Below are 20,948 nucleotides of genomic sequence, written 5' to 3'. Positions count from 1 at the left end.
GTAGAACCCTTTCACAGTAAAAGTCAAACTGACTTTTACAGCAAATAAAGCACGGTGTCAATATAATAGGGTTCTAGAGTGGCCTACGATTCTAATTGGTGTACTTGTACCACCCAGCGTCATTATCTCACACTCGGTTACGCTTCGCAAGCGAATCGTAGCCACACTGCGTTTCGTTTCGATCGCTAAGGCGCGTCAGCGATTGTCATTGTGGTTAGGCCGACAATTATTATATTGAATAAACACAATAAGGAAAAGGAATAGGTAACTAATTATTTTTTTACTGTGCTCCTACGTACAATAAATAAGGTAAGGAATATTACTCAACATCTTTTGTTTTATTCTCTGTATCAACTTACCATGACGTCTGAGGTTTTATCCTAGACAAGCAAGGATGATTTATATAGGATTTACAATCTTCATACTAAGAATCGTACCTCATTTTTATAGCGCCATCTATTAAATATTATCATAACTACACTGACGATGCTTACAAATTTATTGTTTTCAAAATGTGTATTGACGTGATAACTATCATGATATAAAAATAAAGGAGCATATCATTTGTTCTTATAAAAAATAAAAACACGCAAAAATATTTGGGGAAAATATGATTTTGGCCACTGACAGCGCCACAGTGCCATCTAGTTTTAAGCCTAAAAGGCCTATACATTTCAGGGGTACGCTTTTTTGTCTGTCCCGTATTAAGTATATCGTCCTTGTAGACGAGTAAGTAAAAATATTCATTTCCTTAAAATTGTGTCGCCATTTGTTTTATTAACTACCTATAAGCACATCTCGGACACTGGCGATCAAATATATGAAAGAGGCGCGTTCCTAGCACACATTCTAAGCTTGTGTAGGTGAACGCTTACCATGCTTGTATGAGTGAGATATGACAGGTTGATTGTTCGCGTTTTTGACAGGCGGTAACTGTGAGGTAACCGAGAGGGGGTGGGCGGCGCTTTCAGCGGGGAGCGGAAGTGGCCATACTGTACGATAGTACGCCTTATTATATTGTGCTATAAGCAAGTAAGTAAACTCTTTATTGTAAGTACTAGTTGTACTACCTGTGGTACTACCAACATAAAATGTATAAGACATCAAATATAAAAAAAGAAGGAGGAAGTACAAAGACGGACTTATCCCTGATAATTTGAAGTGTAACAAAAGGAACTACTGCGCAAGTATATTATTTCCGATATCCGTTATTCAAATGACATTTGACACCTTTCGGATTTTCGAGAGTTCGTTTCATTCCACGCAATATCCTGAATAATGAACCGTGAGCATCTGACAGAAAAGTGAATGAATACCGTAAAATCAAGGTGGCTTTACGAAAATACTTTAGACGGCGGTTCATTTCGGTCCATCTCTCACGAGACTCTCGAGCGATGTGTGTTTCATACGCGTATCCTACGCGTCGCTGTGAGTATTATGTATGTATTCACCATAGGGGAATAAGTAAGGGAAGAGTTGTAAATCACATCAGTAAATGCGGGTTATTTGTAGTGACATCTAGCGACAATCACGCGTCAAATAGCGTAAATTATCAGTACTGCTACTTGTCAATAATAGATGTCGCGACGAGTCTAATGCTCACCAATTTTTAGCTAATATTAGTATAAATCAGTATTCTGTTTTCAATTCTGTTTGTAATATAAGTTGTAAACTGTTCTTATATTACATTTTTGGCAGACAGACACCGTTGACACCTAGTATCGAGTAGTGGTACTGATAATTTACGCTATTTGACGCGTGACTGTCGCTAGATGTCACTTCAAATAACCCGCATTTGTATGGAGTTACAACTCCCTTATTTATTCCTCTATGGTACCTATTCATTTCGTTTTGCACACGCGGAGACGCATCGATGACGTGGTTGATACCTATCAGTCGCACAATACTGCGACTTGACATTTGTAAAACGATTCGAATACGGCCCCCTGCGTTGCTGGTCGTGTTGTTGAGAGGGCAATAGCATTTCCCCAAACCTATGGACGCGCAATCGCATTTCGTCGGCATCTTCAGGGCGAGCTCACTCCATCGTAGGCCACGGCAAAGGCCTTCGGCTAGTCTATGGCCAAGAGCAAGCCCATTTATAATAATATAATTTAAAAAAAAAACGCTCGTTAGTATAAATATGCGTACGGATGCATTCAGCTACGACGACGCATAAGCGTCTTCATACAAAAGAGCGATTTTTGTCGGCTGGAGGCAATTCCTCGTCGACAGGTTGGGGGTAAGATCATGTTTGGCGCCCATCACTGTGACAGCAGTTTGTTTGGAATTTAATAGTGGTTTCTCGTGCGTGGCATATTTTATTGTACCAAGTTTTTGTAATTTAGGTACGTTCAATGAATTCATTCATAATTTCTCCATGTGCAGCACACTGTACATACAAAAATGGAAATGATTCCAATAAAGTCAAGTCGACTACAAAATGCCAATTATAAAAGTCATGGTTGAGTGACCAGAATCCAGTGTGCTATTACAAGACCTCGCTTATCTGACGACTCATCTAATACATCTTGTCATTTAAAAACCACATGCAATGGAAGAATAAGTGGTAGCGATACATGACAATTGGAAAGGAACATGCGTGACTAACATGTTAGCTGTAATCTTTAGACAGAGTCCATGAGCACATCTCGGACACTGGCGATCAAATATATGAAAGAGTCGCGTTACTACGCACACATTCTAAGCTCGTGTAGGTGAACGCGTAACATGCTTTGTATGAGTGATATATGACAGGTCGACTGTTCGCGTTTTTGACGAGCGTTAAGAGGATACGGTAGCGAAAATGCTAAAATGGAAAGGAGCCCCCCTTTCACCTTGGGAATTTTAGTTAAATATACAAGTGTTATTAACTAGATTTATCGAAAAAAAATTGTCCATTAAGAACAACTCAGTCAAAAGATATTTCAAAAAAATCTTTAAAATCGACGTTCCGCTCTCGACTCTTTCCTCCTTCAAAACTTAATCAATCGGAACAAAATTTGAGAAACTGAATAACAATGAAATAATCTATGTCAGACCGTTTAGCTTTTTTGGTTAATTGTTACCTTGAGTATCACACCTTTTTTTGCGCCACAATGAAAAAGGCCGTTTTAGGAAATTTTTGACTGGTTCTGGAGTCTTTAAAAAGCAGAATATCAAAAAAATCAAAACGGTCCGACACAGATAAAAATAATAACAATCTGTGTTGAAAAACTCATTCAGAAACCAGGGAGGAAATAGTCGAGAGCGTTTGTATGGAGAATTGACCCCTACCGTATCGTCTTAACTGTCAGGTAACCGAGAGCGGGTGGGCGACACTTTCAGCGGGGTGTGGGAGTGGCCATACTGTACTTACTCTTTATTATACTGTGCGATGTGACGTTTTAGATTACGTTAGTCGGTAGCGTTAACGTACTTAACGGAAAATAAATGCAATTTTTTGTTTTAATTAAGTGATTAGAATAGAATAGAATAGAATATCTTTATTGCGAACCATGGTACACGTAGAGTTGTTACATTTCATTAATTTATTTTGGGGTGCTGTTAAATTTCTCCACCATGAATGTCATTTTCCGAGGTTGAGGTTCTCAAAACAGTGCTTGAACGACTGGCCGCCTGGGTACGTAGCCAAATGCACTAACGTTTACGATAATATCTTAATCGTAGTTATCTACAGTGCTCGGACAAGTCATCGCAAAACAATCGCAAGACTGAAATAGAACAAGATCAATAGAGTCGCATTATGTACAATATTATTTAGTTATATTATTCAGTGACATTTATTACTGCAACCTAAAAGTCACCATACAAACAGAGCTTGGGGTAAATACTTATCAATTGTTTTTATTTGCAAAATACTCGTATTTAAAATATTTAGAAATAACCATAATTAAGCAAATAATTGTATTAATTTAAATTGTCACCTCAAAACTATTTCAAGCATGCCACTTTGACAAATTCATGACAGATAGGTATGCGACTAAAAAGGACAAATGTTAAATTATAAATTACGATAATATCAGCTTTAGATAATAATAATCTTAAGTTTCGACTCTATAATAGTCTTGTCCCATGCCCATATCTGTTTCTGCGATGACTTGTCCGAGCACTGGTTATCTATATCACTCTCCCATGCCACAATGCATTTTGATCGGCATCTATCGTCGACGATTGTCATTTCGTCCGGCTGGGGCCCATTTCTCGAACGACATTAGGCTAATATTATTAGTCCACGAACTGTGAAATCGTATGGGTTGCCATGACAGCACACTAATATTATTAGACTATAATAAGTTTCGAGAAATAGGCCCCTGGTGTAACCGCTAACCGTCGGTCGAAATCCACTCAAACGTTCGGCGCTTTACCAACGCGTGTAAGATACAGCGGGGCAAATGTAACTGGTCCATTTTTTCCATGTTTTGTAATGTTTGTATTATTAAACACTTCAGTAGTTTTATTATTATGTAGAGTGTCCAACGGTTATGTACGGCAGGCGTGTTCAGTGGATAGTGTAGAACTCATCATCATAGGGTACTAATGGAAAAAATGGATCAGTTAGGCACTGGTCCCACCGCGAGCTAGTAAGCTATGAGCTGGCTATAAAAACGAACAAAAGATAAGCACTCCCGTGCAAATAAAAGAGACACGGCGATATTAATAGCGATATTAATAGCGATATTAATAGTGATTATTTTTTGTTCGTTTTTATAGCCAATAGCTCATAGTTTACTAGCTCGCGGTGGGACCAGTGCCTTACAATCTCCCCCCAGTCGAGATTTGCCCCGCTGTACCTTATGAAAGTCGTACCTAGGTATGTGATTCTTCTCTTTCATTAGCGCTACACTCAAGCATGTATTATAGAAAATGATTAGCTGAAACGGGTTGGGTCATATTGCAGAATGAAAATGTAAATGCGAGGGAAGCGAACGCGAAAATTCAATAGAAATAACGCAATTTAAGCAGTCCTGGTTTACCCCCTGAACGACCCCCCACGTCCTTGGTCACACAGTCACACTCGATGCATAATATAGTTACATAGCGTATTATGCTTCCAATTTTATCACTTATCCACGTGGATAAGACATCTGTCACGCTTTGGGAAGTATGTCAGTGTGTGGCTAAATAATAAAATTTAAGCATGATACACCGGCAGGTTGGATAATTTTAGTCGATTGTAAAGGGGGGAAACTTGGCCCTTGTTAATGGGTAATCATTAAACCCACTCCGGCGTTTCAGCCTCTTTGCCGTTTGTGAAGGCGCGATGGCACTGTACACCCTACTAAATTAAGTACAGTTAAAAAATCTTTATTCCCATAAGAAATAATTCGATTACAAGTTGTACTCGTAGCGCTTACAAATTTATAACTTACACGAATGTTCGAATACTTAAGCCGACGCGGTGTCAGTTCAAAAGTTCGAGTCTCCATGTAAGGTAACTTTACAACGCTGAAGGTTACACCTAGCAATGCACGGACGAGAAGTTTCCAAAGTTGCAGAACATTCCTCATGAGAATTTTCGGTAACTTCTGAGAATGTTCTCGAGAACGAGAATTTATCAGAATACTTAGTAACTTCGTAGTTTATACCATAATTTCGTCGAACTCAGCAAGTCAAGACGTAGTCCCGTGGTAGTGCGCTGCCTTCATATGCCGATATTCTCAGGTTCGATCCTGACAGCGATCTTTTTTTTTATTTTGTTTGTTTTTTTTTTATATACATATATTGACATGTGACCAAAAACTGGCATCAAGAAATAATAGTTCGGTACCTAATTTAAAAAAGTCAGGACTAAAACTGTGAAGTCTGAAAGTCGCAATGTTCCCTGAAGTATAGTGAGAATTTAAGCAACTTATTGGTAACTTATCACTTATCAACAAAATAGCTAACTGTAATAGACAATATTATATGTATAATAACATATAGATTTATATTATGCCCATTTAAACTTTATTTCAAATATATTCTGTCGTTTAAATAATAAATTGCATGTTGCAGGAATGTTCTGCGAACATTCTCAAGAATAAACATTAAATAAATGTCATATACAAAGAAAAAGTGACCAACGCCTCCAGTGTTCCGAGCTGGAATCGAACCAGCGTACTCCGCTTACCGGGTGAATGCCTGAACCACTCGGCCATCGGTGCACGAAGGCAAGGGTCGAAATTTCCAAGTATATGACATTCCCGAAGGCTCGTGGCGCCCTCTGCCTCTCTTTCTCAAGAATGTTTCCGCTTTTTGGGAATGTTCTGCAATTTCTACATTACTAGTTACACCTCATTGTCTGCGTACTTCATTATGTACCTTTCGCTGCGAAGATTTCTTTCAGTAAAATGTATTTTAGCAGACTTCAGGTTTTTTTTGGTCCCATTTTAACTTATAGGAAGAATTGAGCAAGCGTGTTGCTTTCCTGCCGGTAAGGCTACCAGAGCTCAACAAGGGTGCGGTGTGCTGATGATGGAAGGACCTACGGAACTAATTTGTTACGTCTATTGTCCTTTGAGTCGTCGGCAACCAGAATCCTCCTTGGAACTTGTACACTCCTTTTTGCTGTGTACTTAACACAGCAAAAGGGAGAGCACAAGTTTCTAATGGATTGGCAACGCTCATGTGACACTCCTTGAGTTGCAGGCGTCCATAGGTTGCGGTGACCGCTTTCTATCAGGCGGACCGTATACTTTGTTTGCCACCAACGTAGTATAAAAAAATATCTTCGGATCTCAGGCCCCGTAGCCGAATGGCATTTCTACGACGCGAAACGAAAACGAAACACCGCGAAAGGTAGTCTGGCTCTGTCGCGCCAATATGCAAGAGCGATAGATATAGACATCTACGAGCGTTTCGTTTCGTGGGAGTTTCGTGAGCGTTTGTGCATTCGGCTACGTACGCAGGGCACAGGTGCACCTAATTTTAAAATGGGTCACAGAAGAACCAATGACTGGAGATAAAAGCAGTAAAAGAAGGGTGTTTGAAACTGTTTCTTTCTTGGGTACCTGATATCCGTTTTGCATAGGACCGCGTTTCAGTTTGCTGGCAGGTTGCTGCAGGCTGGGTCGTTTCTGGTCAAATTTGAAGGTCTCTAAGCAGCGCCTCTTACACACATCATAGCCCTAGCGTCATGGTGCTAGTATTTGATATTGTGAGTAAAAAAAAACAACATTCTCTTGTCACATTATATTTCCACTTAACTAAAATCACAGAGTGTCCAGCATTGCAGCAATAGAGGCCGCTACACCAGACACCATAGCCACAGCCGCCAGGAAAACTATGATGGTATTCTTCACCACGACCCAGTAGCAGCAGCCCAGGTCCTTGCCCCAGCGCCAGACGGTCTCGGCGATGGCTGGCAGCATCAACCCCATGAATGAGAGGCACACCGCTCCTACCAGCTCCATGAATAGCTCCAGACGCGGTACTGCACTGGCGATTCCAACTGTTGACAATAAACATAAGGATTCACCTTTCTACTCCAAAAGCATATCGCTGACCGAACGACTCAAATGTTCGGTCTTGACATTCAAACTCGTATAATCATCGTTTTAATATGCAGTTTGATCTGCGATACGAGGTTGAATCACACAGCGCTCGGTACGTACCTCTATATTGGCACCACAGGTTCAACACCAAAGACCCATTAATCCGTCACAGATTACAAAGTAACATACACTTGCATGCATAAAGATAAAGTTTAAATTCAGTTTTGACATTGCGGTGACTTTATTTTAAAACTTTAGGAAGTACAGTCAACCAATTGGAACCCTAGGCCACTCTACAACCATGTCAAAATGACAAGCTGTAAGAAATGTCTTACAATCTGATTAATAACGTCACTATGACATAGTTCTACAGTGGCCTAGGGTTCCAATTGGTTGACTGTCTGATGAAGATTATTGGCAGTAGCGCTTGTGTCTCAATTCCTTCCAAACGTGAAGAAGGTAAAACACACAGGGTTTCACACATGGACTGCCACCAATGGTCGGTCCTCTAGCCTATGTTCCCTTAAGTAGCTAACTAACGAGTTCACCGTACGGTGACCTTGGGAGTTTTTTCACGTAAGTGAGAGTGAGAAAAGAAATAACACTGCCAAGGAGTGGAATTCCTTGTCGGCGGCTATATTTCCGAGCTCATATAATCCGGCAACCTTCAAATCAAGGGTGAACAGGTATCTTCTGGGCAAGCTCACTCCATCGTAGGCCACGTCTTTGCCTTTGCCTAGTCTGTCGTCAAGAGTAAGCCCATGTAAAAAAATAAAAATAAAAACCCTTTCTCGCTCCCACTTGCAGGATAGTATGTGGATGACCTTGGTGCGGCCTCGCACGGCCATATGTTAGAACTATTACCTATTAACAAGGTTCCAACGAGCCGGATCCCAGCGATCGCCCACCGGTGCGCGCGCGCCGGCACTCTGGGCTCCACGCGTCGCCACACTACGTCGAACGGCACGTAGAAGATCAGGGCGAAGGTCAGCAGCATCACACATGCCACTAGGATCTTAGCCAATTGAGCTAGGCTGAAACAAATTTAATTGAGACTGAATTACGAGTACGAGAAAAAAATTGTTATTTGTTATACAAGGGGCCAAAGTTGTATTTTAACGCCAAGTGTGGAATTGAAAAACGAGCAAGTGAAAGGATTCTATAGTCGAAAAGTTGAAAGTTTGAAAATAGAATCCTGAACTTGGCGAGTTTTTCAACACACGAGAAGTAAAATACATTTTCCCCTCACTAGCTCGGAAACACGTGTTTTGTCCTTTAATACCAGCGGGTAAAAACGCATTTTATCCACTAGTGGGTAAAGTTATTTGACCTTGAATAAAGTCAAATTAACTGCTTTAAAATTCATAAAAGCAGGTGAATCTAGTAATAAAGATGATTTACTACCTGTGGAACTACTGGAAGCAGTGATAAACGCACTTTTTGCGTTGTAGTTTCCTCGCTATAGCGAGGGGAAAAGTTTTGTGTTACACTCGGGTGCAAATGTATTTTACTTCTCGTGTGTTCCACACTCGGCGTTAAAATACAACTTTGCCCCCTTGTACATAACAAATAACTATTAATTGAATTGTAATTCAGTATTACGAGTAACATTATTTACTGTGAGATTTACTTTCATTTCCAACTAGTAGGATTTCGTATGTTACGTAAGTGCAGATTATTTTGGGCTAATGGAAGTCAGTTTTTAATTTATGCAGCATTGGAAATTGGATATTTATATTATTTATGTATGCTGCACTGTGAAATAATTAATTTTCACGACATAATATACATATATGCGTTAACCACAGCTGAAACAAATAATGGTATAAAGGCTTTGTTGTACGTACGGATAACTGGAATATTAATATAATTTAGGGCCACTTGCACCAACGAAAATGGAGGGTTAACCCGAGAGTTAACCCACCATTTTATATGGAATTTGACAGATGACAGCCCACTAACCCTGAGTTAAGTTGTTGGTGCAAGTGGGGCTTAGATACATATTTAATTGGGCAAATGTTGACATACAGCATTAGTTACTCTTAGGCCCACTTGCACCAACCACTTAACTCACGGTTAGTGGGCTGTCATCTGTCAAATTCCATATAAAATGGCGGGTTAACCCTCCATTTTCGTTGGTGCAAGTGGCCCTTACTCGTCACCTCTTCATCATCACTTCATTGGCGTCTAAGTGCGTTTTCACATTATCCGATCCGATATCGGATGTAGGACCGATGTACCATACATTACAGGCGCCATCTTGGATCGTTCCGGCTCTTATCTGGTCCAACAAATTTCGCTGGCTGTGCAACGCGGCAATGCTGCTAGCATTTTTGGCACCTTTGGATCAGGTGATAGCCGGAACGGAACTTAATTATTAATTTAGTTTTAATTTTGGTTTAGTTTCGTTTAGCTTGTTAACTTTTAGTTTGGAATAGTTTCAAAACGTTGACTAAGAGATAGTCTATTGCAACCCCCATGACCCCCCCCCCCCTCTTGGATCCGCGCATGAACCGACCCTGAGTCTTCGCTTCGTTAAAATTGTGTTTGTTTAAGTATCTGCGGAGCTCGTAGTATTTAAATACGTTAACTTGATCCTGTGACACAAAAACTCGTTCTCTGCAAGCGAGTGCCATCTCGACGGTGCCCGAACTTCGTTAATTGCACACAAGTTGTTTGAAGTGGTTACCCCTCACGGTAGAGTACGCTTGGCTTCTGTCGACACAATGCTTTAACTGAAGGTACGTTCATTAACACTGACTCGCTCGGGCTAACATTTAGTTGGACATTTGAAATCAATTCCCTATAGGTATGCTATATTTATTATTTATGATTAAGTACTGTCCAATTTGCCTGTGTGGTGACGGGTTAAGAATTTCACCACCCCTTTTCTTCCCGTGGGTGTCGTAGAAGGCGACTATGGGATTTGGGTTAAATTGTGGCGTAGGCGAGAGGCTGGCAACCTGTCACTGCAATGTCACAGTTTCGTTTCCTTTCGACTCCTTTTTTGCCAAGAGTGGCACTGAAGCTTTAGTAGTTTCATGTGCTCTGCCTACCCCTTTATGGGATACAGGCGTGATTGTATGTATGTATGTATGTACTGTCCAATTAACCGAAATACAATATTACTATATTTTATTATGACCTAAAAACAGCAAAAATACTTTTAAAGTATACTTTTACGTAGGTAATCAGGCGAAAATAACACAGTCATGTTAATCTATAGATTATCTGTGCATCACGTCATTCTATTCGAAAACAACATTTTCTGACATTTGAGTATGAGCAGGTATGAGGCATAAAGTTAATTATGTCAGTGATTGTTTTGACACGGGAGTAAGTTCGAATTCGATGACGTCACTACATTCACTGACAGTGTTTTCGGTGGCATAAATAAATAAAAAAATTACACTTATTTTTAATCGAAAATACTCAGTCATCATACACTTTTAATACCCAATTATAGATATTATAAAAAAATGTTTTTTATGTCAAATACTACAGAAGACAATCATTTATCGTGCCCAATTCGATATGAGTCGAGTAGCCTATAACCGTTGTATTTATTGCATATCGTTGTATTGTATTAATCTGTGTACACTGTAAGATGTGTGTATAGTATATTATAGTAGTCGCAGCAACTTTCTGTCTGTGTATCTGTTTGTATGTCTGTCTACTGTTTGTATATTTGTTTGTTCGCGACAAACTGAAACCTCAATAGAGTGAATTTTGAGAAAATATTTGGGTTCTTTTTGGAAAACCGAGGCGGGTTGCTGTATTGTAAAGAGAGTAGGGTACTGTAAGAAACGAGCAAGTTTCCACCAGTATTTCGGGTTTTAGGTACCTATTATTGATAGGAAGTAGCCCGCATCTCCAACATGTAAGAAGGGCCTGGCCTATTTAATTGATGAATTGTTACCCGTGATTGTTTCACCGGATGGCCTCATCGGAAGATCTTGTACCATTCGGCTACGTACAGTCACCGGCATAAATAAGTTATGATTTCTGTACCTTGTCGCTTTAAATGGCATGACCATTTCGTGGCACTTCTCTCTGTTAGTCTTTCCTTTTGTGTGGATGTTATGTTTATTGATTACTTGTTTGTGTGTCCTCAATTTTTGTGTATATTATATTGTAATCGTTGTTAAGTGCTCACGAATAGAAATATTTATATTCTATTCTTCTTACAGTTCGTCCTTCGGCAGGTTGAGCGTGAGGCTGCCCCGCACACCCTCTCCATACTGAACATAACCGGCAAATCCCACGCAGCCGTACAGTCTCCCTGTATGTATGTCTGTCTATCTGTCTGCCTGTCTGTCTCTCTATACGTCTATCTATCTGACTCTGCCTAGCTGTCTGTCTGTCTGTCTCTCTGTATGTATGTCTGTCTGTCTATCTGTCTGTCTGCCTGTCTGCCTGTCTATCTCTCTGTATGTATTCATGTCTGTTTGTCTGTATGTCTGTCTGTATGTACTAGTATGTCTGTATGGCGTGTACTTACAGTTCGTCCTGCGGCAGGTTGAGCGTGAGGCTGCCCCGCACACCCTCCCCATACTGCACGTAGCCCGCGAATCCCACGCAGCCGTACAGTATGGACACCGTTACCATGGCGACGTTCAGGACCCCGGGGCAGCCCAGGAACTGGGTTGGCTTCACCATCTCGTTCTCCACTGGCATCACCACGCCGATGCCTTCCATTGCGAATAAACTTGTGCTGTGTAACAAAAAAACAATTGAGAAAAGATTCAAAAACTTTTTTTTCTAAAATTGGAAAATTTTATGTTTTTGCTACTCAGAATCACGAGCCCTTTCGATCTTGCTAAGGGAAAAAAGCGTCCCAAATTTAATATTTCCGCTTTGTTACCATTTTTCAAACACTTTGTGCAGCAGTTGCAAAGTGGAAAGTAAGCTATGCAAAATAATACAAATACAATTTTGAGACCATTTTTTTGTCTTTTGTTTTTTATCCTAGATCGAAAGGGCTCGTCGAGCAGGAAAAACATACAATATCTACCTTACAAAAAAAATGTGATTCTTATGAAAAATACATGTATAGTTAGATCAACAGTCGCTGTTTCGAAGATATCCAAAACTATGCCAGAGGGACTGAAAGAAGGTTATTGGCAAACGGCGACCTCAATGTGTCACCCACAAAGGTAAAATAAAAGTTAAATAAGTACTATAAGTAGTTCAAAGTATTGGAAAAAGCTAGAATGTTATTTATAGTGTTCAAATATGTTTCTATTGTTTTCTTCTTTCTCTCGAGTTTGTAACCTTTAAGTAGGTAACGGTGTTACTAACTGCTGTAAAATAATACTTCTTTTTAGGGTTCCGTAGTCAACTAGGAACCCTTATAGTTTCGCCATGTCTGTCTGTCCGTCCGTCCGTCCGCGGATAATCTCAGTAACCGTTAGAACTAGAAAGCTGAAATTTGGTACCAATATGTACATCAATCACGCCGACAAAGTGCAAAAATAAAAACTGGAAAAAAATGTTTTATTAGGGTACCCCCCCTACATGTAAAGTGGGGGCTGAAATTTTTTTTCATTCCAACCCCAACGTGTGATATATTGTTGGATAGTTATTTAAAAATGAATAAGGGTTTACTAAGATCGTTTTTTGATAATATTAATATTTTCGGAAATAATCGCTCCTAAAGGATAAAAAAGTGCGTCCCCCCCCCTCTAACTTTTGAACCATATGTTTAAAAAATATGAAAAAAATCACAAAAGTAGAACTTTATAAAGACTTTCTAGGAAAATTGTTTTGAACTTGATAGGTTCAGTAGTTTTTGAGAAAAATACGGAAAACTACGGAACCCTACACTGAGCGTGGCGCGACACGCTCTTGGCCGGTTTTTGTTATGTTGTATAGATTATATATTTTCAGATTGTTTTTGAAATGGTCTAAAATGGGAAGAATAATACCTCTGTTTCGTATATTTTCATAATTATCTATGAAGTAAGGTTACTTTTGCGAACTTAAGGGGTCAAGTTAGTATTAAATTTATATTTATTGCTCAAATTAAATCATCTGTAGAGTTGTTGAGACCCAAAGAGAATAAAATCTAATTTTATAAAGTTTCGATATTATCTCACCTTATAAAATTAGCTGGTCCGCCTAGCTCCGGTGGGTCCCGCAAGCTTACACAGAGATGCCGAGAGCCACGGACCCGACCAAGTTCTGATCATATAAATTATGGTCATATGGTTCTGGACCCCCCACACAGTGAAGGCGTTTATCGTAAAATGGTCTTACCTTATAAAGTTAGGTAACCCTCACCTTCAGACAAGTAGTACACAGAGGTGGCCGCCCAGACCAAGTCGTGATCCATATGTCTCCCACATATGAGGCTGGAACCCACACAGTTGAGTTGTCTAAAGTAAAATGCTCTCACCTTATAAAGTTAGGCAGCCCTGTAATAGGGGCAGCCAATTTTCTCTCCGACAGTTTCGGGGGGTCTCTCAAGCAGTAATACACAGAGATGTCAATGGCCGCTGTCCACAGCAAATTATGATCGAAATGTCCCCCAGATATGCGACTGGAACCCACACAGTTGAAATGTCTAACGTAAAAATGATCTCACCTTATAAAGTTAGGCAGCCCTGTAATAGGGGCAGCTAATTTTCTCTCCGACAGTTCTCCCCGACAGTTTCGGGGGGTCTCTCAAGCAGTAATAAATAGAGATGCCAATGGCCGCTGCACACATCAAATTATGATCCAAATGTCCCTTCGATATGAGGCTGGAACCCACACAGTTGAGTTGTCTAAGGTAAAATGATCTCACCTTATAAAGTTAGGCAGCCCTGTAATAAGGGCAGCCAATTTTCTCTCCGACAGTTTTAGGGAGTCTCTCAAGCAATAATACACAGAGATGTCAATGGCCGCTGCCCACAGAAAATTATGATCCAAATGTCCCCCAGATATGAGGCTGGAACCCACACAGTTGAAATGTCTAACGTAAAATGATCTCACCTTATAAAGTTAGGCAGCCCTGTAATAGGGGCAGCCAATTTTCTCTCCGACAGTTTCGGGGGGTCTCTCAAGCAGTAATACACAGAGATGCCAATAGCCGCGGCCCACACGAAGTTGGCGAGGGCCGAGAACGGGACGAGGTACTTCAGTTTGTTGATTTGGGTGAGTGGTACAAGGACCACTAGAGTCAGCGCGCAGTAGACGGTCACCGACCATGATGGCCCACCGTATTCATCTGACACCTGGAAATATAAATGATAATGTCACTTCTAGAGAGCCCCGTGTGGTGACGGGTTAAGAATTTCACCACCCTCTTTTTTCCCGTGGGTGTCGTAGAAGGTAGAAGTCGACTGTGGGATATGGGTTAAATTGTGGCGTAGGCGAGAGGCTGGCGACCTGTCACTGCATTGTCACGATTTGGATTTCTTTCAGCCCCTTCTTATGTGATGCTCTCCAGCAACCCCACTTTGCGTTTTGGGTTTAATTATTATACGAGGATTTAGTGCACAATAGGTGCTGAATTTGTACTTCCTGGAAATAATTTGTACCCCTTTAGTTTAGGAGTAAAAGCTAAATGAAGTTGGGGTTGCTGGAGAGGATCCTCCCAGCAACCCCTTACTCAATTTCCACATAGGCTCCAACTTTTCCAATAAATAAAAGGCTAGAATATTTAGTGCACATGGTTTTATTTTAATTTAAGTAAACTCGGTCTAACTTCATACATCGCAGTCGTCAAAAAACGTGTAAAAATAGCAGACGCCGGACATTGTTTTAAATTGGTTGCACCGCGGTACCAATAGCCGAAGTAATAATAATAGATGTATCTCGTGAAAGCCGAGAAGGACAAATCCAGTAAGTACCTAGACTTGGCTTACGAGATCACCGCCATGTGGGATGTTGATTCGACGATTATTGTCCCGACAGTCGTTTCAGCGAACGGTCTCATAGCGAAGAGTCTCGACCAACATCTCGAGAGACTCTCGCTAGGTGGTTGGATCAAGGGTCAGATGCAGAAGGCGGTGATCTTGGACACGGCGCGGATAGTCCGACGGTTCCTCTCTCTGCAGCCCTAACCACAGTAACCACCGGCAGCTTGGGCCCTGCCCCGCTGCTGGCGGCACCCTAGGTTAGGTTTTTTATAATATGTTTATATTTTTTTATTGTTTTGTAAGTGGTTTTGTATTTTACTTTTATATTCGTATTATAAATAGCCTTGCCTAAGATTTAAAAGAAATAAAGAGAATAGATATAAGATCAGTGTGGTGAAGACCGTCTACCCGGAAAGACCGTCTATTGACTATAACTTTTTTGTTTATATATCTACGCCTCTCACACCTCCGACGGTATATCAGTTTTTCATCCTTAAGCCATTGGTCTTCAATACATATCCCTAGGACGAACACTAGTTAACAATAAACTTGATTCGTGTTTCGAACTCGAGCATCGAGTTCAACATGGTTCCGCAAAAAATTAAAATAAAATAGAAGCAGTCGGAATATTTGTATATCATATATGTAACGTAGTCATTTAATAACCGTTCTTTCTGACTAGGTACTATTAATCTACTCAAAACGCGTTAAATTTCTTGTTTTATGTTCTGAAATATGTAACTTAGAAATTGTGCCTACTCAGAAAGTCCGGCATAAAAGAGAAAGGCAAGACCGGCATACGATAAACAAGGAGTTGCCAACCTTTTTTAGGCTTTATTGGAAATAAGTCGAGTGTAAACAATATCAATATATAAGTACGTTTTTGGCTTATGATAATTGTACCGTTTTTGATTTTAACTTCGAAATACAGTTTTGGTAATTCGTATTCGTATGGTGTTACTAATATCATTCGAAAATATTAAATAAAAATAACATAGTTGTGAAGAATTATAAGTGGTGAACGTGAACAGAACTAAGCCTACTTGCGATTAAATAACGACTTTAAAACGCCCTTGTAAAAAAAAAAATAACTTGGTATTAACAATGCCAATTTGACGTATTTTAACAAAGGATGTAATGGATAGATAGTGGGTAGTATTTTTTTATTTAGCATTTAATAGTACATTGTGTATCAAGAGAAGGAACTTGAATATTATTAACGAGAGTAAGTTAAATCGCGACGGCATGCCAGAGCGATTTAAAGACTCGAGTTTGTAATATTCATACTCCCCGAGTTACACACAATGTTTTTCATCACACTTGCAATATAAAATTATGTAAAAAGATAAAAAAAAAAATTGAATACGGTACTAGAAATTTCATAACTCCCTTGGGAGAGCGATTTTTCTATAACTCACGCTCCGCCTGCGTGCAAAATCATATTTAGTGTGCGAGTATGATGAAAAAAAAATAACGCGAACATTCATACTGTAGTGACTATAGCAAAACCAAGCATTGCTAAGAAATGTTACCAAACTAATTCACGTATCTTGATATCCTATTACGTTTTCTTAATAACATAGTTTCAAAAACAGATAAGTAGTTAGATTTATATGAGCCTGTAATATCGTGACTAAATTGTATTCGCAGGTGTTCGTTGGAAAAACAGTATTATGCAATATCTGGACCTGAAAAGAAAAGGTTATGAACCCCATCTACGGGACATATGCCGGTCTTGCCTTATAAATAGAAAAATGCTTATATGTTCAAAATTTCAACGTTATTTTAATAATTATCTAGCACATTCTGCCCCGTTATTACGTAAAATAACAATGATCATGATTTTGGAACCTAGTCTCATATGAAATTACGCGACAACAAGCACTAGACGGTCTTTCCGTGCTCATCGCGGGAGAACGGTCAACCCGCCGAGCCTTAAAAAATGTGATTTTTATCACTTAAAAGTACCCTATTTCACCAAAATACTGTAAAAGCTTTGTAAAATATAATATTTGCTATCCCATATGACCATGCGCATTACGCCGGACTGCATTAATTATAGAGTTTTATCCACTCAAACTTTATTTCAAATAAACTATGCCGGTCTTGCCCGCACTGACCTTATGAAAATAATGCTCACTTCTAAGTTTTACTCCCGATTTTGCTGAGTGCATACTGATATTACGGATATTGCGGAGCGTAGATAACGAGTTTGCGGGAGTTCGGACTGAGTTGGAACGAGGCCAAGGCGGTAACTCAAGATAAATAAAAAACCGGCCAAGTGCGAGTCGGACTCGCCCACCGAGGGTTCCGTACAAACTTTCTTTCAAACTACCTAGTAAAAATAATCTCATATTTTCATATAACTCTAATGACTTGACTAGAAGACAAAAGTATAGGCACTAATGAGTATTATTGTGTATAGCCCCATCTCCCGGTCAATTTGCTAACTAATTTGCGCGACCTGGTTTTTCAGGGATAATTCTTTATAATGTTAACCGATTTAAACAGTTTTTACTTTATTGGACAGAAGATGGTTTACGTAACATACGCAAGGGTGGGTAAATTGAAAGTAAAAATCTGAAAAGTTTTTTGTGAATTAAAAAAAGGATTCAAAATACAAACACGATTATATTTTTCCTGTAATATTTAGCATAAAAACAATGTTTACTAAAATTTTCATAATTTTTCGTTGGTAAACTTCGGAGATAAGGGGGGAACGGTATTTTTTTTTACATTTTCCTTCGAAATTCTTTTTTTTTCCACAACAAAAAAATTATAAAAAATAGCTTATTTACGTTCAATTTGAGCTCTTTCCAACGATACCCCACTTGACCTAGTAACTTGAAATTTACAGTTTGCCCCCCTTTCATTTTGGCCACTTTCTACAATTAAAATCAATATATATTTAAAAAAATTACACTTTCTATTTGTAGAGGTTTACAATGTTCACAACTATTCCAACTTACTAGCCAACTTACTAGCCAACGCTCCTACTGTCAGGGCAATATCAATACTTAATGAAGTGTCCACCAAAATAGATTTATTTACATGTACACTGACTGAATTCACAGAAGTTACAAGCCGGCAATTGTGTGGCTTGCCTAATAAATAAAACTTAGTTAATTAAGTTCTTATTATAGATGTGCTTTTATATGTACATATTACGTGTTGGGCTGTAGTCTGTAAGTTTTATGTACAATGTTATTGTAATAAATAAAAAAAAAAAAAAAAATTCAAGTTGATAGCATTAGTAGTTCTCGAGATATTTAGGAATGTGACAGACGGACAGACAGACGGACAGAGTCGCACCATAAGGGTTCCTGGTTGTACCTTTTTGGTACGGAACCCTAAAAACATTCAGTCGAATTGAGAACCTCCTCCTTTTTTTGAAGTCGGTTAAAAACGCGTGGAAGGATCTTGTGGATGCCCTATACACCTATGGAGTGCCCTAGGACATTGAGCAACAACAACAACATACTCATTACTCATATATTGGGCGTACAGCGGGCCTTACATAGGTACCTACATATATAGTTTCCACTCCGATAGGTGGTCATAAATAAGTCAATTCATAAGAGTTGGCATTGGCACGAATAAAAGTTTAAACTAGCAATTTGAAATGAATTAATGAAATCAGTTTATTCCGGAAACTAGAATCTCGCTCCAATGGAAACAACTTTCTTCATAAGGAAGATATTCTAGTTTGAATAACAACGACGTGGAATAGAGCTAAAGTGGCTAGTAAATAGTGGCTAAAGTTCAAAATGTTGGTGTATTGTTCCACGTATCTAGACAGACTATTGTCTAAATATCCTCGATGTGGTTTGTGTACAGTTAACACTTGCAGGTAATACCCTATAACAATAAGCAAGGGTGATTTATATAGGACTAGCTGTTTCCCGCAGCTTCGCTCGCGTTAGAAAGAGACAAAAAGTAGCCTATGTCACTCTCCATTCCTTCAACTATCTCCACTTAAAAAATCACATCAATTCGTCGCTCCGTTTTGCCGTGAAAGACGGACAAACAAACAGACACACACACTTTCCCAATTGTAATATTATTTAGTATGGATTTACAGTCTCCATACTAAGAATCGTACCTCATTTTTTTAGCGCCACCTATTAAATACTATTATAACTACACTGATGATGCCTACAAATTTATTTTTTTCAAAATGTGTATTGACGTGATCTCATGGTATTAAAATAAAAAGCATGCCATTTATTCTTATAAAAGATAAAAACACGCAAAAATATTTGCGGAAAATATGAATTTGGCCACTTCCAGGCTGCGAAACAGCGCCATCTAGTTTTAAGCCTAAAAGACCCATACATTTCAGGGGTACGCTTTTTTGTATGGGCTTTGTCAGTCAGTCCCGTGTTATATGGTCCTTGCAATAACCAATAAGTTTCAATTTCATTGACCTAGTTTTTTCTTTCTACTAAGGTTAAAAACAGGTTTCTACTAAAAACAGTTCTTATAAATAATAAATATTTTATTATACAAATAGCCAAATAATATTTAGAACGTTACGAAAACTAACAATATAACATCTGGGACGTACACTAACGTTTTTGTCTACATAAATAGCTACAAACAGCCCTAAATATACAAGTAAAATTTTCCTGTCAACATGTCAAAATCAAAACAAGACTCCGCTAAACCCCCAAACCTGCATACCGATGAAGTAGCGAGCACCTCGGTTGATATATGCGCGGGATGCTACCAGCAACTACCCAGGAGGGATCGCCTGACCTGCTGTGCATGCGCGCGTACCTACGACCTTGCATGTGCGAACGTATACCCTGGGAGATTCGATCTTATGTCTCTAGAAAGAAAAGAAAGCTGGACCTGCCAACTATGCAGATGCAACGCTCCAAAGAAAGGTAACACCAGCACCCCTATAAAAAATCTATTGCAAAACTACGCATTAGTTAGCGACTGCCATCAACCTGCAGACATAGAATTAGACTCAGATGACTCCAACGTCACCATCCGAAAAAAGGTCACACGTTAGATAGCCTCGACGACAGTTTATTAATTGAATCTCGTAAAGATCCAGACCTAAATCTGGAAAAAAACCAGGAAGTTATTTCGGATATCATACTTACTGAACTCAGAGGCTTCAGATGCCAAATCACAGAACAGCTCAAACAACAAGAAGAACGACTCACCAACCTGGCTGACAGAATCGAAACAAATATATCTGAGCTCTTTCTAAAATACGCTAATCTAAACACGGACGTGAATAGACTAAAACAAACAGTTGATGCAGCAAAAACGCAAACAAGTCATATTACAACAGTAACAAAGTCCAATTCAGATAATATTAAGGAAGCTAACAGAAAAATTATAACTCTTGAACATGAAGTGGCGGCCTTAAAATATCAAACAAAATTATTGGAAGAGAAATTTAAATGCTCAGGACCAGAACAAATAGTACCTTCGAGTAATATCGACCAACAAAACACCACTAATTATAGAGACAGACCAAACCAGAATATCAATAGCCCAAGTGAAGCTGAATACTCAAGAAGGTTGGTGCTCTACGGCTTAAACGAGTACGAATTTGAAACGGAACCCGTACTAATAAATAAAATACTAAACATATTCTATGACATCTGCA

At 39.3% G+C, this 20,948-nt stretch overlaps 1 protein-coding gene across 3 annotated transcripts in view; it reads right to left on the bottom strand.

The window, feature by feature from the left end:
• Window positions 1-7,158: 7,158 nt before the first annotated feature.
• Window positions 7,159-20,948, bottom strand: part of LOC125228852 (proton-coupled amino acid transporter-like protein pathetic) — an 89,335-nt gene continuing 75,545 nt past the window's right edge. For all 3 annotated transcript variants that reach the window (XM_048133546.1, XM_048133547.1, XM_048133548.1), the window contains exons 7-10: window positions 14,451-14,692; window positions 11,977-12,189; window positions 8,340-8,509; window positions 7,159-7,432 (exon numbers count right to left, since the gene is read on the bottom strand). In XM_048133546.1, coding sequence (XP_047989503.1) covers window positions 7,194-7,432; window positions 8,340-8,509; window positions 11,977-12,189; window positions 14,451-14,692 — 864 coding nt within the window. In that variant the 3' untranslated portion in view covers window positions 7,159-7,193. The remainder of the gene's footprint in view (window positions 7,433-8,339; window positions 8,510-11,976; window positions 12,190-14,450; window positions 14,693-20,948) is intronic.

The sequence above is a fragment of the Leguminivora glycinivorella genome, chromosome 8, assembly GCF_023078275.1.
Source record: "Leguminivora glycinivorella isolate SPB_JAAS2020 chromosome 8, LegGlyc_1.1, whole genome shotgun sequence".
NCBI lineage: Eukaryota > Metazoa > Arthropoda > Insecta > Lepidoptera > Tortricidae > Leguminivora > Leguminivora glycinivorella.
This window is presented reverse-complemented; position numbering and strand designations above follow the sequence as displayed.